Consider the following 15674-nt stretch of genomic DNA (forward strand, 5'->3'; position numbering starts at 1 on the left):
AGCAGCCGGCGCCATCACCGTCTCATGAATGTAAAATCATCCCATTCAAGCGACCTCCTCCTCAGCCGCCGACTGATCGCCGCCGGGGTCCCGGTCATCTCCCCGGTCAGCAGCAGATCGTTCTCGCTTGAGACGCTTAACAAAGTCCTCAGCATGCTGCGGGTTAGTGAAAAAGTGTTGCTTTGCCTGGTGGGTCACCCTCAGCTTAGCAGGATAAAGCAAAGCGTAGTCCACTTGAAGGTCTCGAAGCTTCTTCTTTACCCCTAGGAATTTACGACGCTGGTCCTGCACCATCGGCGTGAAATCCGGGTACACGGTAAAGTTAACTCCATCAAAGGACAGGGTACGATTAGTGCGGGCCGCTCTGAGGGCAGCGTCCCGGTCGCGGTAATTCAGCAGCCGTGCAATTATAGGGCGCGGCGCAGCCCGGAGGCCGGCCTAGGCCCAAGCGAGCGGTGCGCCCTCTCAACGATGAACTGCGACGAGAAGGCCTCCATACCAATGGCACCGACAAGGAGTCTCTCCACATATGTCTCCATTTTCCCAACATTCGTCGTCTCCGGCACACCTACTATACGTACGTTGTTGCGCCGACTCCTCGCCTCCAACTCCTCATTCTTAGCGGCAATCACCCGCAAAATATTGTCCATTCTCGCCAACTGGGTGGTATGGGTGGCAGCAGTATCGTCGTGATCAGAGATGCGCTGTTCCGCCGATGTTAGGCGTTCCTCATGCACATCCAGTTTCTGCACCACCGCATCCATGCGCGACGACAGTTAGTCCACTTTGTCCACTATAGTGGCTAATCCTTGCCTCATCTCCTGCATCATCTGCTGAAAGTCCGGGGCCTGCGGCCGTGGCTCCGTGTCAGCGACAGGCAGGGGGGGAGACCGTGAACTCCCGGCCTCCTGCACCAGGTGCGTACCCCTCCTGGCCGCCCCCGAGTCAAAGGATAATTTGGACTGCTTAGTGTCCGGTTTCCCCATGACAAACAGCTACCAGCTTGAGGGGGCAAACAAATCGACAAAGGCCAAATCGTAGGCTGTTTCCAACACTCGACCACTCACCGCAGTCGGGGGCACGAGCAGGCATGGATACCCCGCCACTCCCGATGAAACAATGGCCGCCGCTCCTCTCAGGCCAAGGGCTCGCCTCCCTCGCGCCTAATCGACAGGCCGCGACGCCTCCGCTATTTCACAGCTCCGGAACAGCCAGAAGTGGAGACCGTCACCCAGACTCGTCCCGAGGGAGCGCTCCGCAGCGCGCGTAGTCGGCAATCTGGTCCGGAGGAGGGAGGGGGGCTCGGGCCTCCACCCCACGTGCGAAGCCTCGGGCTAGAGTAAAAAGTGACGCCGGGCTATGAAGCAGCCGACCTCCAGAGCGGAAGTCGGGGAAAACTTGGAGTCCTTTCGGCTAGCAAGCACCGATCAGCACAGGAGTTGGACCGTGGGTGCCCTGCAGGTATATCAGCAAAGATCCGGGGTCATATCAGGGCGCAGTGATGGTCAGCAGGATCAATAAACGGATAATAGCTCCGGGCAGCAGGAGTCTCACGGCAGTGCGGCCATTCTGCAGTGCGCCCTCTAGCGCCCCCAAGTCCTGAGTACTACTTTTCCCTAATTGAGGTGGTGGTTTCTAATTCCCATGTAAAACAAGCGTTGCGTCTGGCACCATTCTTCTAGAATCAGTCATCACTTCCATCAAGAGTATAACACCTTCAGAAGAGTCATCACTTACCTCCGGGTTCTGCTCTAGGTCTAACTTATTATCTATATTCTATCCAAATCCGTTGCATTGCCAGACATCACAGACTCCAAAGTTTGCAATTAAAGTGTAGTTAATCTATTGTGATTGAGCGAATAACTATACCTGTTTTGGCCATATGGCCTGGCTCATGGGTAGAGCTAGAACAATAGACTTCAAATTAAGTAATTGCAATACTGGACATAAATGACGGTCAACAAAATCTCAAATCAATCGGTCTTACAGAGGCTCCATGTTGGAAAGCCTACATTTCAGTAAGGCTAGCAACAGGACTACAAAACTAATTTTATATCCTATCTAAACTAGTAAATGTGTCAACCGATATAGAGACCTGGTGTGATCGTCTGTGGTACTTTACATACAAATAGATATAGAGCAAGATTCTTTAAATTATTTAAACTGCATACATGGTTATGTCCTGTCATACACAGATCGTGTTTACCATCCAAAATAATCATTTAGATTTATTTTTATTTTGAAAGTTTTATATAGCGCAAACAAGATCTTTGCAGATATCGGAGCGCTTTACAAATACAGGAGGTAGGAAACAAGAAACATGGGAGAGATTAACAGACTTTTGAGCATAGAATACTTGTAGGTAAAAAATGAAAAGCAAAATAGGGTGGGTACATGGGGTAGCATAATAATTGACTAAAACCAATATTACAAATCGACAATCGAACAAACAATAGTGCAGATAGGTGTATATCTTCAAATAGATCAAGAGTAAAAGTTCAGGTGAATTTAGTCAGGAGGATAGCTTTTACTTCTTTTTTAAAGAATGCAGAGGAGGAGATAACTTTGTTTTTTCCTACTAGGGTTGGAAAAAGACTTAACAGAATCTCAACAAGATCATGCATAACATGGGTGTCCCTGATGGCAGCTTCATAATAACTCTATACATCCCAGCATGGAAATATGATCCCTCCGAAGGGTTACAGAGTTAAAGCACAGTTTTGTGTGATCTCACGATTTATTTAACTTACACCGAAATGGGCATAGTGTACATCTACAGCTACATCTTTCAAACCCATGATTATTTTTAAAAAAAATCGTTTTTATTGCTATTTTATTTTTACAAATTTGAGCATGGACTTCAAGCAAGCTTTAGTACAAGGTGCATAGCCACGACCACGTAATTGCATATCATTGTAATATACAAGAACTTGAAATGTGAAGACCTGGCAGTAGTATGATGGTAATAAGGATTGTTCTAACAACAGATGTATATATAACTGGTAGCGAGTCTGGGTGCAGGCAGTGGAAGTCTGTTGCAATTTAGAAGTGCTATATGTTACAACTTCTTACAACTGCAATGAACAAAACTGGAAAAAAGGAATCCTGCACTCGCTCAGTATGACTGGAAAATCGTGAGAGTTGCTGTCCCAAAGGGTGTCGCAGAGATCACATAGGCCACCCGTGTGTATTGGCACCACCAGAGATGAGTGCGCCTTCACTTAACTTTTCCAAAAGCGCATCCAGGGTATCAGTTTTGCAAATATAAGGGCTTGGTCTGCAAATCGTGTCGCCGCTCTGTATTTCTTAGTGCCACAATTGAGATCGGATATACACTCCTTCCAGGTATAGTCCACAGTGGTGCCCATGCATCGTGTTAAGTGTGTAGAGACACCCCTCCAGTAGTCTTTCAGTGACCGGCAGGACCAGAGTACGTGCAGGAGCTCCATCAGAGGCAAGGCAACTGTGACAGGCAGCATCAGTACTATTAAAATATCGATTTGAATTTGCTGGGAGTAAAAAAAAAAAACTGTGCAAGATATAAAATTGCATTAATATAAAATGTAAAATATAAGAGGAGGTACTAGTTCCTAGGGATGGAAGAATAAATCAAGTGCAGCCTCTTGTGGTTGCATCAGGGGATGTCTCCAAAACTGAATGCGAAAGTGGGTGGGGAGAATGATCCTCCTGTATATGTTGTGCCCTCACACACCCTTGCGAGTGTAAAGCGTCATCATTGGGCACTGCTCCGCGTGAGGGTGGCTCTGCAGTCCCTCATGGGCCCTCATAGAGGGCACTTTAGTGGAGATCTTTTAGGAGGTGCCGAAGTTGTGCATGTGGGTATGTGGGCCAAGTGATGAGTGAGGGTAGATAAAATGACCAGTTGTCACCTAAACGTATTTATTTGAGGTTACAAATGGATAAACTAAAAACAAGACCGGGTGGAGATGCTGGTTCTGCTAGTAGAGTGGGAATGGAAACAAAAAGGTTCCCACTTCTCACAACCCGTGTGTGGAAGTGCTATTGCGTCTGGTGGTGCGGGGTCGACCTGTTTCGCGCTATCTAGTGGTCCCTAATGGATCCTTAAGCGCTTCATCAGGACCATGAAAAAGCAGAAGGGAGAAAATAGGGTAGAAGACACCCTATGATCCTCCTATACGTTCAATGAGGAATGACTGCTATTTACAAGACAAATGTTTTATTCGTATGTGTCTATGGCAGACCTAATGGAGCCAAAAGGGGGGGGGGGGGCCGGAGAAGGGAGAACAAAACAAGAGGGAAAAAGCATTTTATTAAACGGATGGCAGAAATTCACAGCCTCTCAATATATTCAGATAACAGCCTGAGTATGGTAGTTAGAGAAAACAAACCGCGACTCTCATGCTATAGGATTTCTCTGGCTTACAGTAGGTTAGGGTTCATGCAAAACTCCAAATCGCAGCGGTCTGGTAATCTGTCATTAGACCTCGCTGTCATCCACACATCAAGTGTAGCTCTGTTTGATCATAAGCAAGCATGTTTGTGACATGGAAAACATATATCCTATACTGTGCAAGTGCTATGCCCATCTTAGAGTATGTTAACAATATTAAAAATAATAATGAGCAAATGAAAATTAGGGCGAAGGTGTATGTCCCTACAGTGATAAAAACGGGCATTGGTGATTCATTAGTGTGGGCGCAGTGCAGATGGGTAATCTATACAGTGGCCGTGATTTGAGGACAACAAGGCTTGTGCACATCCACTGCATGCATGACAACCAACACTCCTTAATCCAGTCAACTAAATCCTGGAACATATTCACATACCCTTTTCTGGTATGAATAAGGCAGCTTCGGCGGGATGTAGACTTAAACGGGAGCGCACTGTAAGGAGACCAAGATAAAAACAAACCGGCATGGTATGGAAAGTACTTCAAGCATGAACATGGACCACGGAAGGCAGTCCGTAAATGCTAACAGAGCCCGCCCCAGCTAACCACTTACTACATGCTCGCTGCTGCTGTCTGGGCCACCTATCAGCCTGCCCAGTCCGCCGGTAAAGTAACGACTGCCATTTGCGGTATAAATGGAGTCCGTGGCACTCTGATGTCGCGTCTCTCATGGTGCTTCACACCTAGAGCGACTGCCAGGAGTCTAGAGTAGTGGTCTGGAGTGCTTGGTAAAGGCGGTAGCCATCTTAGTGTGGTGCCAGAGATGGGAAGTTACCAGAAAAAAGGGGGGGGGGGCAGAGGAGGGGGCAACAGGTATTCAAAGGCAGGTAATGGAGGGTAACAATGACGGCGTAACGAGGGTTGGAGATGAACATACCCTACCCGCATACGTGTGGAGTTGTGATGACTCCAAGCGTGTGTCCAAAGGTGCCATGGGCATAATGTGTCGAACAAGGACAACAGGAATTAACTAGAAATGTCCCAGTGTACTCATCACAGCTTAAATCAGATATTAGACAGTAAGTATCTGAAAGAAACAGGTTAGTATTAGATTCCTTACCTTAAAATAGCCCCAGGCGTCAGACTGGATCCGGAAATTTTTGCGTAGTAGTACCCTTGCGCGTCGGTAGGCGTCGTCCGGGGCTCCGTGTGCGCCGTGATGACGTTGCCGGAGTACTTAGACGCCGCCTCCGCGCGCTGACGTCAGTTCTTCTTTTTTCCGCGCCAGCAGCGCAGATCCGGAAAAAGCGGTACCTTAGTCGATTTTTGACTAACCTTTTTACGATCCCTTTGATCATTTTCGAAGTCTTCGACTCCGAACGGTGCTGGTAGGGATGCCTGGATTCAAGCCCTGTGAGGACTGCGACCGACTGATGTCTGTAAACGACCCTCACCGCCGGTGCCTTCACTGTCTCGGCGTCGACCACGACGACAAGGCCTGCCCCGACTGCCGAGCCCTGACTTCGAAAGCTAGGCGCAAGTGGCTCGAGCTCCGGCAGTCGGCCCGCGCCGCGAGAGGTCCCGGTCCGGACGGAGGTCGAGGGACCGGTCACGGGGTCGGAGCCATCATAGCTCCGGGAGTCGCCATCACTTCAGGCTCGAAGTCGTCAGGTAAGCACAAGAAGTCGAAGACTGCGGTCTTCAAACACCGCGTGCCTCTTGGGCCGCTACACCCACTTTCTGTGGGACGCGGTCGCGAACGTGCTGCCAGAATGCCCGGCGGAGGTCAAGGCTAAACTCGCCCAAACCCTTGCGGAGGGTCGAGATGCGGCACGTTAATCCATCCGGTGTGGGCTGGATACCACCGACTCAATGGGCAGGGCGATGGCAACGACAGTGGCGATTCGTCGCCCAGCCTGATTGAGGTCCGCCAACTTTTCGGCCGATGTCCAGAAAAACACTCATGGACATGCCGTTTGATGGCCGTCGCCTTTTTGGCAACAAGGCAGACCATGCGCTTTAGCGCTTTAAGGACTCCAGGGCTACGGCCAAGTCCTTGGGCCTCTCAGCCCCGCGCCAGCAAACTGGTGCCTTTTGCTCATTTCGTGGCCAAGGAAGGAGCGCCCCCTCACATGAGGCCAGCCACGCTCCGCAGACTAATTTCCAACGCGGTGGCGGCCGTGGAAACCACTGTGGTGGCAGTCGGGGACCACGGCGAGGTCAGTCCACACCTACCCCGGCAGCATCCGCCTCAAAACCCTCCTAGTGCGTGCTTTCAGGCCCATGTGACGCCAGTGGGGGGCAGGGTTCGCCATCACCTCCTTCACTGGCGCACTGTCACATTGGACAGGTGGGTGCTGCAAATCGTCCGAAGGGGCTACTCCCTCTCCTTCGAGGGACCCCCTCCCTCTCCTTCGAGGGACCCCCTCCAGCCATGCCACCGCAATACCACAGCGTGTCGGGGGATCCCTTGCGACTTCTGCAGGAGGAAGTTACGGCCCTCTTGCCCAAGGGGGCCATCGAGCGCGTTCCTGGGCCAGAAGTAGGGTGTGGTTGCTATTCCCACTACTTTCTGGTACCCAAGAAGGTCAAAGGGGGCCTACGCTCTATCTTGGATCTACGAAACGGCAAAGGCTTCCTCCGGAAGGAGAAGTTCAAAATGCTGACACTGGCTCAGGTCTTAGCTGCCCTGGACCCAGGAGACGAGATGGTAGCGTTGGACTTGCAGGATGCTTATTTCCACATCCCCGTCCTGCCGGCCCACCGGCGCTACCTGCGGTTCACGGTAGGCCACGAGCACTTTCAGTTCACTGTGCTCCCCTTCGGCCTTACCAGCGCCTCATGGGTGTTAACGAAGGTGATGGCAGTGGTCGCAGCTCATCTGCGCAGGTTAGAGGTTTCAGTCTTCACCTACCTCAACGACTGGTTGTTGAAGGCGGGCTCCCCCCAGACAGTAGTCAGCCACCTCCAGACGACGGCAGACCTCCTGCACCAGGTTCCCTGAACGCCAGGGAGGACGAACTCAGCCGTCGGTGCATGATGGATTACGAATGGCGTCTGAACGCTGACGTGGCGCAAAGCCTCTTTCAGCAGTGGGGAGAGCCTTGGTTAGATCTATTCGCCACAGAAGAGAACGCGCAATGTCATCAGTTCTGCGCGTTGGAGTTTCCAAGGCGGCACTCGCTCGGGTACGCTTTTCGTCGCGAGTGAAGTTGCGGTCTGTTGTACGCCTTTCCGCCTATACCACTTCTGCCTAGAGTGCTGAAGAAGATCAGGCGCGACTGGGCCCAGGTTATCCTTGTGGCTCCGGACTGGGCACGAAGATACTGGTATCCCGAGCTACTCAGCATGTCAGTCGATCCCCCGATTCGTCTGCCTCTTCGGGAGGACCTTCTGTCGCAGCAGCAGGGGACGGTCCTCCACCCGAACCTGTCCAGTCTCCACCTACCAGCTTGGAGATTGAGCGGTGAAAGTTGAGGCCATTTGACTTGCCTCCCGAAGTCTGTAATGTCATTCTGGCAGCCAGGTGTCCCTCCACAAAGTTGGTATACGCCTGCAGGTGGAACAGATTTGTGGCATGGTGCACAGCAAAGGCTGTAGATCCTCTCAATGTCCCTCTTTCTGAGGTTCTCCTCTTCCTTCTTTCTCTTGCCCAGCAGGGCTCTGCTCTGGGCACTATCAAGGGCTACCTTTCTGCCCTTTCAGCCTTCTTAAGGCTACCTGATCAGCCTTCTTTGTTCAAGTCCCCCATTGTAAACAGATTCTTAAAGGGCATCTCATATGTTCCCTCCTGTTCCTTTTGTGATGCCCCAGTGGGACTTGAATCTTGTACTTGCCTACCTAATGTGTGCTCCCTTTGAGCCGCTCCATAACTGTCCTCTCCGTCTTCTTACCTTGAAGACTGCTTTCCTGGTTGCCATCACCTCTGTCAGGAGAGTGAGTGAGCTCCAGGCTCTTTCTTCTACACCTCCTTTCCTCTCTGTTCATCCGGACAAGGTTGTGTTGCGGACGAGGCCTTCGTTCCTGCCCAAGGTTGTCACAGCCTTCCACATCGGGCAGTCCATTACCCTGCCCACCTTCTTTCCGCCTCCGCATCCTTCGAAAGAGGAATAGAGGCTCCACCGTCTGGACCCAAAACGTGCGCTCTTACTATTTGGATCGCACACGCCAGGTCCGGGTGGATGACCAACTCTTTGTTGGTTACGTGGGTGCTAAGAAGGGAAAGGCGGTGCACAAGCGAACCATCTCACGGTGGATCATCTTGTGTATCCAGGCGTGTTACTCCTTGGCAAAGAAGGAACCCCCTGTGGGACTACGGGCTCATTCTACCCGGGCCACGGCGACTACCACTGCCCTGGGCTGTGGAGTGCCTTTGCAAGATATATGCCAGGCAGCTACGTGGGCCTCGCTGCACACGTTTGCAAGATATTATTGCCTGGACAGCCAAGTCCGGAGGGATGGCTTCTTTGGCCGTTCCGTCCTCCAGGACTTTCTGGTGTGATTATTGGTTCGCAGACCTACCACCGGGGTTGGTATTGCTGGGGTATCTATTCTAAGGTAAGGAATCTTTCACTAACGTGTCTCTTTCAGATGCACAAGTTACTACTTGTGTAACGATATATCTGTAAGAGACATTAGTTAGTGATTCCTTACCGACCCACCCATCCTCCCCTTTCTGCGAACCGATATCTAGGGTTGAGGTCATCCCCTTTCAGGGCCCTAGTTTCATGGCACCAGTGTTGGTTCTATCATGGCTCTGCGTATCTGGCGCGGAAAAGCTTTGTATCAGAACTGACGTCAGCGCGCATGGGCGCAGTCTAGGTACTCAGACGACGTCATTCCGGCGCGAACTACGCCGACGACTGACACGGAGCCGCGGACGACGCCTGCCGGCGCGCAGGGGTTTTGCTACGCAAAATTTTCCGGATCCAGTCTGACGCCTGGGGATATTCTAAGGTAAGGAATCTATCACTAACTATTGTCTCTTACAGATATATTGTTACACAAGTAGTAACTTGTGCTTCAAGCCAAATCATGAGGCCTCCCTAAAACATCATTATGTCGGTGGAGTCTTTAGTGTGGATTTTGCATCCATTGTCAGACGACTTTAGTTTGTTACCCAGATAGATTAAATGATGCTGGACTAGAGATTTCTGGGTGGTAAAAGTTTGGTTTGCTCAAAACAAATTCCAAAATAGAGTTGAACATTCACTCACTCCTAGCAAGCACATTGTTCAAAGGGGTCAAAACCCTTTTTGGGTTCTGTTACTTGAAGAATTTCAGCAAAACAGTATTGAGGATGCTCTGGATTTTCCATGACTCTGAGATCAAACTGACTATTTTGCAGCACATTGGGCTGGAAATTATTCCCACCACTGAAATATTAAGTAAATCTGCTGTTACTGTCCCCATGGCATACGATTGTACAAAGTTTAAAGACTTGAGTAGTATTGACACTTGTTTTTTTTGGTCAGGCGTGGTGACGACCTCTTGATGCATATGGAGATCGAGCTGGTTGAGGCACTGTGTGGCTTCCAGAGACCAATTTCTACATTGGACAGTAGAACTATCGTCATAACTTCTCATCCTGGTGAGTGCATGTGAATTAAATAGAGCATTTTAGTTTTCTTGCTCCATATTAAATATTTCAGTTGAAATAAATTTGTGTACGAGCACCCAGAAATACGGCTGCCATACGCCTTCCAACTTTTGAATGTTGAACTGTGTTCTACTAATAGGACAGAATAAACATGCTTTGGGTGAGATAATCTTGTAAGAAAGTGCCCTCGTTTTGCATGGTTGCCCCCGCTTGTTGCTAAACTGCTGACATGCTTTGTGACTTTAGTGTGCCCTGGGTTCCTGCCAAACAGGTACCCAGGGCCTATGTTCTTTCCCCAAAACTGCATTTAAACAAAACCCAATAGGCACTCTTGACCACATGTCATTCCCTTGTAAATGGTAACATAGGTACCAAGGGAACTGTGGCCAGGAAAGACCTCTAAGGGCTGCGCCACTTATTGTGCCACCCTTGGAGGCCATGTACCTTTACACTTAAACACACACAGACACAGCCATTGCAGGATGTGTATTTTTGGTTCAGAATAAAGTGAAGAGTTGACATGGCACACATCCCTGTGCAACATGCCTGCAACCCACTGCCCTGGCATAGGTCAGCCACCCCTTTAGCTGGATGCACTATATCAGTGGTGAGGCTACATGTGCATGAGCCCTGTACCCCTACGGTGTCTGAACCAATTCTTAGACATTGTAAGTGCAGTACTGCCATTAGGAGTATATGGTGCTGGGAGTTTGTCTTTACAAACTCCACAGCACCATGATTGCTTTATTGATTTAATGAAAAATGCACTCAGAGGACATCTTCGAGATGCCTCGTGAAAAACGTACTAACACTAGTGTCCAGGCTGAGTGGCTGCTCGCCAGCTGCCACCACCAGACATGTTTCTGGACCCCTGGGTCGAGAGCCTGCTGCTCTCAGGAGTCTGAAACCATGCACATCCTGGGACGAGGTGCCAAGCCTCCTCTCCCAGAATGGGCAGAGTCCACGACGGGAAAGCTTCAAAGGCTTGCCGCCTTTTTGAGCTACCCCAGGCTTTTGCTGCTTCCAGCAACTGCCCCCCCACCCGTTCAGCCGACAGAGTCCCAGCTTCCCCAGGCATCTCAACTTACCTCTCCAACCGGTGGGCGCCTCCAGAAGATCTTCGTGCCTGCAGTCTTTGTTGAAACCGGAGAATCCCCATTAAAAACAGGGCACCCAACGCCAAAACCGCACCCAGCCACCCCTGCGCGGCTGCGGGTGTACTTTAGGTGCTTACTCGGATACCCCTTTGCCCTGAGCCTAACACCAGGAGCTTTGCTTCCACAACCTTGTGACCTGCTTGTGAGCTGCCACCTACCGGAGGCCCCCTATACCCCTTTGGATAACATTGGACCTCAGCCCTCTGCACCTGGCTGCCCTAGTACCGCTGAGGGTGTTTCAAGAGTGCATCCTTGACCCTGGGAGATCCCTGGTACTAACCCCAGAATACCAACTCCAACAAACCTATAACTAAATTTTCTTCCATAGGATTGCATTGACGTCTTTTCCTAAAAATTGTTCTAAGTGTGGAGTTGGTTTTGTATGAGAACTTGAAAAACTGCAAATATCTACAAACTCCTTTACTTACCTTTTCTCTAGGAAATGTCCCAGTGTGATATCTAGGCATATCACACTGAGTAGAAAAAGTAAACCATAAAGTAATCTGAAAAGTAATCAAAAGAAAGGTAGCAATCGTTTTCACTGTAATAAAAAGTATTTCATGCCTGTAACAAAGTCCTTTTCATTCAGCTTGCTTCTATTCAATTTGCCTTGAAAAGTATCACCCTGCTTGCTTGTTTCTAGAAAATAAATATAACTAAATCATGTTTTGTACACAGACAAATTGGTCTGAGTTCAGTCTTTGAGTGTATGACAACGATTTGCTGATTGCGTGTGTGCAACAAATACTTAATACTACCCTCTGATAAAGCCTTACTGCTCGCCCACACTACCACAAATGGAGAGTAAGGTGCCATCTACTTTTACCTCTGCCTACCTTTTGGGGTTCCACTGGACTCTGTGCACACTATATCTCACGTTGGTATAGTATATACAGAGCCAGCTTCCTATCGTGTCATTTAAAAACTTACATATCATTGTGGTTAAAACACGGTGGTGTGGTCAGATATTGGACTGTCTACTGGTTCATTAGGAGTATTTCACAAGTAATCCATGTAGGTTTTCTGCTGAAATCTTTCCTGGGAGAGGCCTTGTGGGCCTACCCCTCTGACTAGAATCCATGTTCTCAGTAACTGACTTGCATGTGTTCCTATTGATTGTACTGGGTGCCGACTTCATAGTTCTCCAACAAACTATAGTGCATTTGGTCTGCCTACCCACTTCCTTGCTGGAAGTTTGTGATGTGAAGGTGTTATTCACACGTTGGGATTCACAAACAGCAGAATATATATTTCGTTTCTCGTAACCCTTTTAAATGCATAAACTTTATTTTTTAAGCAATTCCCACAGATCAATGGGGCCACCACTGGAACAGTTGGTGGGTTAGCAGAACTGTCACAAGGAACAGCTGGACGTTGTTTAATGGAAATTGAGTAAGTAGAAGGGGTATTACTACTTTGCCTCTCCTCAGTCCTCATCATTGAGGATACAGCAAGCAGAGGAATATTGAGCCAAAGGCCACAAGACCGACATGCCTGCAAAAAGAGTAAACTAGGCAGTAAAACAAAACGACGAGAAACCGCCTCACTTCAGCACCAAGAATTACAGGGAGTACCCCCACTAAGAGGAAAGTTCCTAAGCAACAAAGGTGGGGTCAAGCTTTTTGGGTAGTGGATGAACATCTACAAAGAACACAGCCCACCTAATAAAGAAAGGAAAAGGCACAAGAAAGGAAATAGGTGGAAACAATTCAGATCTCCCAGGTACATTTTCAGGGAGAGGACAGAGAAACGAAACCTACCCGACTAGATCAATCTAGAAGGTAGACTGACCTCACTGCCACATAAAAGTTAAGGCATGTAGATGGTTTCTCTATGAAGAGCAGTCAGATAGCAACATAAGGCACCTTTAGACACAGCAACTCCATTCCGCCTCCTATCACAAGAAGATAACTTTCACTGACAAGCTACATGCCTGGTAGACCCCCTTGCAGAAGTCCGTCATAAGAATAAGAAACTGCTCCAGGAAAGTTAGAGTAACCAGCAGACCAGATTAACAGCAATTGTAGAGAGCAAGGTGGAGTCAGGGCTGGAGCGCTTCAAAGACAGCAATGCTACGGCCGCGTCCTTGGGCATGTCTATGGCCCCTCTGCAACCCTATTCTGCCCTTCATAGCTATGCAAGAGGTCTCCACCCTGCCCAGCCACCACAGCCAGCAGGCTTCCTAGACTTTTTGTGACTGAGGGTCCCAGATACCATGTGGGAGAGGTGGGCAGTTAAATGAACACCCCCTCCCCGGCAGCCGTTTCCTTCAAGCCTCTTTAGTCTGCCTTCTGACCATCTTGGACACCCAGTGAAAGGCAGAATGTCATCACCGCCACTGTGGTCAATATACTCGCACTGTTTGGTACTACAGATAGTCCAAAGGGGCTACTCCCTCCCCTTTGACATCCCCCTCGACCCACTCGCGATTAGCTGACAGGGGACCATCTCTCCTTGCTCTCTCAAGAAGTAGAGGTTCTCTTGGCCAAGGGAACTATAGAGACGGTGCCTGCATCAGAAGTAGGTTGTGGTTATTCCTGCTACTTTCTGGTACCAAAGAACGATGGAGGATTTTGTCCTATCCTGGATCTGCACCTTCTCAACCTCTTCTTGGAGAAATTTGCCCAAGTTTGTCTGCCAAAGATTCGGGACACTGAGTGGTAGTGGTGGACTTGCAGGACGCACATTTCCACATCGCTGTCCTGCTGCCTACAGATGCTATCTGCGGTTCACGGTGGCCCTCAAGCACTCTTCCTATGCTGTGCTACCTTTTTGCCATACCAGCACCCCTCGGGTGATGGCGTGGGTCGCAGCTCATCTGCAGAGGTCTGGGTTTTCAGTCTTCGCCCTACCTCAACAACTGGTTGAAGGCATGCTCACCCCATGCTGTTGTCACCCACCTTCAAACTACGGCAAACCTCCTGCACTCGCTGGGGTTTACCATTAAAATGACGAAGTCGCACCTGGCTCCCTCTCAGGCGCTCCCTTTCATCGGAGCTGTCCTCAACGCCTTGTTTCGGGCGAATCTTCCAGAGTGGCGGGTCCAGGCTATTAAGGCTATGCTATTGGTGTTTTAGCATCTGTCCTGGATTTCGGTGAGGCTGACTGAGGTTGTTGAGCCTCATGGCCTCCTGCTGGTGACACATGCCTGCTGGCATTGCAGTGGTACTTGAAGGCCCAGTGGGCGCGGTATCAGGGAAATCTCTCCGACATGGTCCATCTCTCTGAAGGAACTGCAAAAGACCTGCAGTGGTGGCTAACGAACCGCGATTGGGTCAGTGTTGGACCCCTCTCCCTTCCCCAACCAGTTCTAAAGGTGGTGACAGATTGTAGGAAGCTTGCTCTGTATATGGTATACCACTAGGTGGTTATACTGTGCACAGACCAGTGATTTCCCCAGAAGTGTACAGGGCTCAATGCAAACCCAGACCCCCTATAGGTGGTAGTGACTCTGGAATTAATAAGGTACCTGCCCAATAAGCAAATTAATATTCCTTATGTGATGTTGTCCCAACTGGTGATATGAGACGCCTTAAATGAGTGAAGATAATGGAGATGCCCGAACTGCTAAATAGTATTAACAAGCACTGGCTTAGCCGATAGGTCTCGCATTTGGGACCTTATAAGTATTTATTTATGCAGCACAATAGCCTTGGTACAACAACATCGAGTGTTGCATGGGTAAGCATTTATAAGGTCTCTAAAGTGAGACCTATTGGCTATGCCAATGCTTCTTTTGAGAATTTGATAAAAGAGGGATTGGTCCACAATGATTGTGTTTTTTTGTTTTCTTGAAACTTGGTGTTTTAAGAAGCAAGTTGTCTCATCTTTTAAAGGTGTTGCCTCCTTGCAATGGTCAGGTTTTGTACAATGTAGTTGTGGGATGCCAGAATTAGAGTTTTGTATGTGATGCAAGCAAATTTACAAAAGATTCTTGCTTCATTGGGGTAGCCGCATCAGTAACAACAGTATTGGTCGAAATGTGGGAAAACTTTCTTGTATTGGTAGCTGTCCTAGCTTTGACAGTGAGGGTTGCTTTTAAGGGCTCTGGGTGTACATTTAGAATCTCAGCTAGAAGGTAATTTCTGTAGTGAATCCTGAACAGTACAAATGATTGGATTTTTAGTTTTAAATCTACTATAGGTATATTGGTTTGATTCTGCGGAGGAGCGCAAGTTGACATTGTTTCCCTTTCCCATGTTATTCATGTGTAACTAAATATTAGGTTTAATGAAATAAGGGCAACGTGATTTTGGAGACTCGAAGGTTGTGAAGTTGAAATTCACACCATTGATTTCATGACTGAATGGGAACAGTGCAATTCGGTGATATTATGAAACTCAGGACAGTGCTGCTCAGCTCCTTTCTCATATAGAATATTTTTACAAGGGTCACATGCATGACTATTATATCAAATACGTCTGAGAAGTCTAGAAGGATCATTAGTCATGCAAAACCTTGGCCCAGGGTCCAAAGGGCATTGTCTACTATTTTTAATGTTGTGTGTTTCACAAAGCTGCACTCTGGCTGGGAACCTGATTACTTC

General features: G+C 48.9%; 1 protein-coding gene across 1 annotated transcript in view; it reads left to right on the forward strand.

Moving 5' to 3' along the window:
* The window catches only part of DNAJA1 (DnaJ heat shock protein family (Hsp40) member A1), a 122457-nt gene that overhangs the window by 62083 nt on the left and 44700 nt on the right, over window positions 1–15674 (forward strand). Inside the window, exon 7 of the mRNA XM_086961691.1 lies at window positions 9847–9962. Within this exon, the coding sequence (XP_086817817.1) occupies window positions 9847–9962 (116 nt within the window). The remainder of the gene's footprint in view (window positions 1–9846; window positions 9963–15674) is intronic.

The sequence above is a fragment of the Lissotriton vulgaris genome, chromosome 3_1, assembly GCF_964263255.1.
Source record: "Lissotriton vulgaris chromosome 3_1, aLisVul1.2, whole genome shotgun sequence".
NCBI classification, from domain to species: domain Eukaryota; kingdom Metazoa; phylum Chordata; class Amphibia; order Caudata; family Salamandridae; genus Lissotriton; species Lissotriton vulgaris.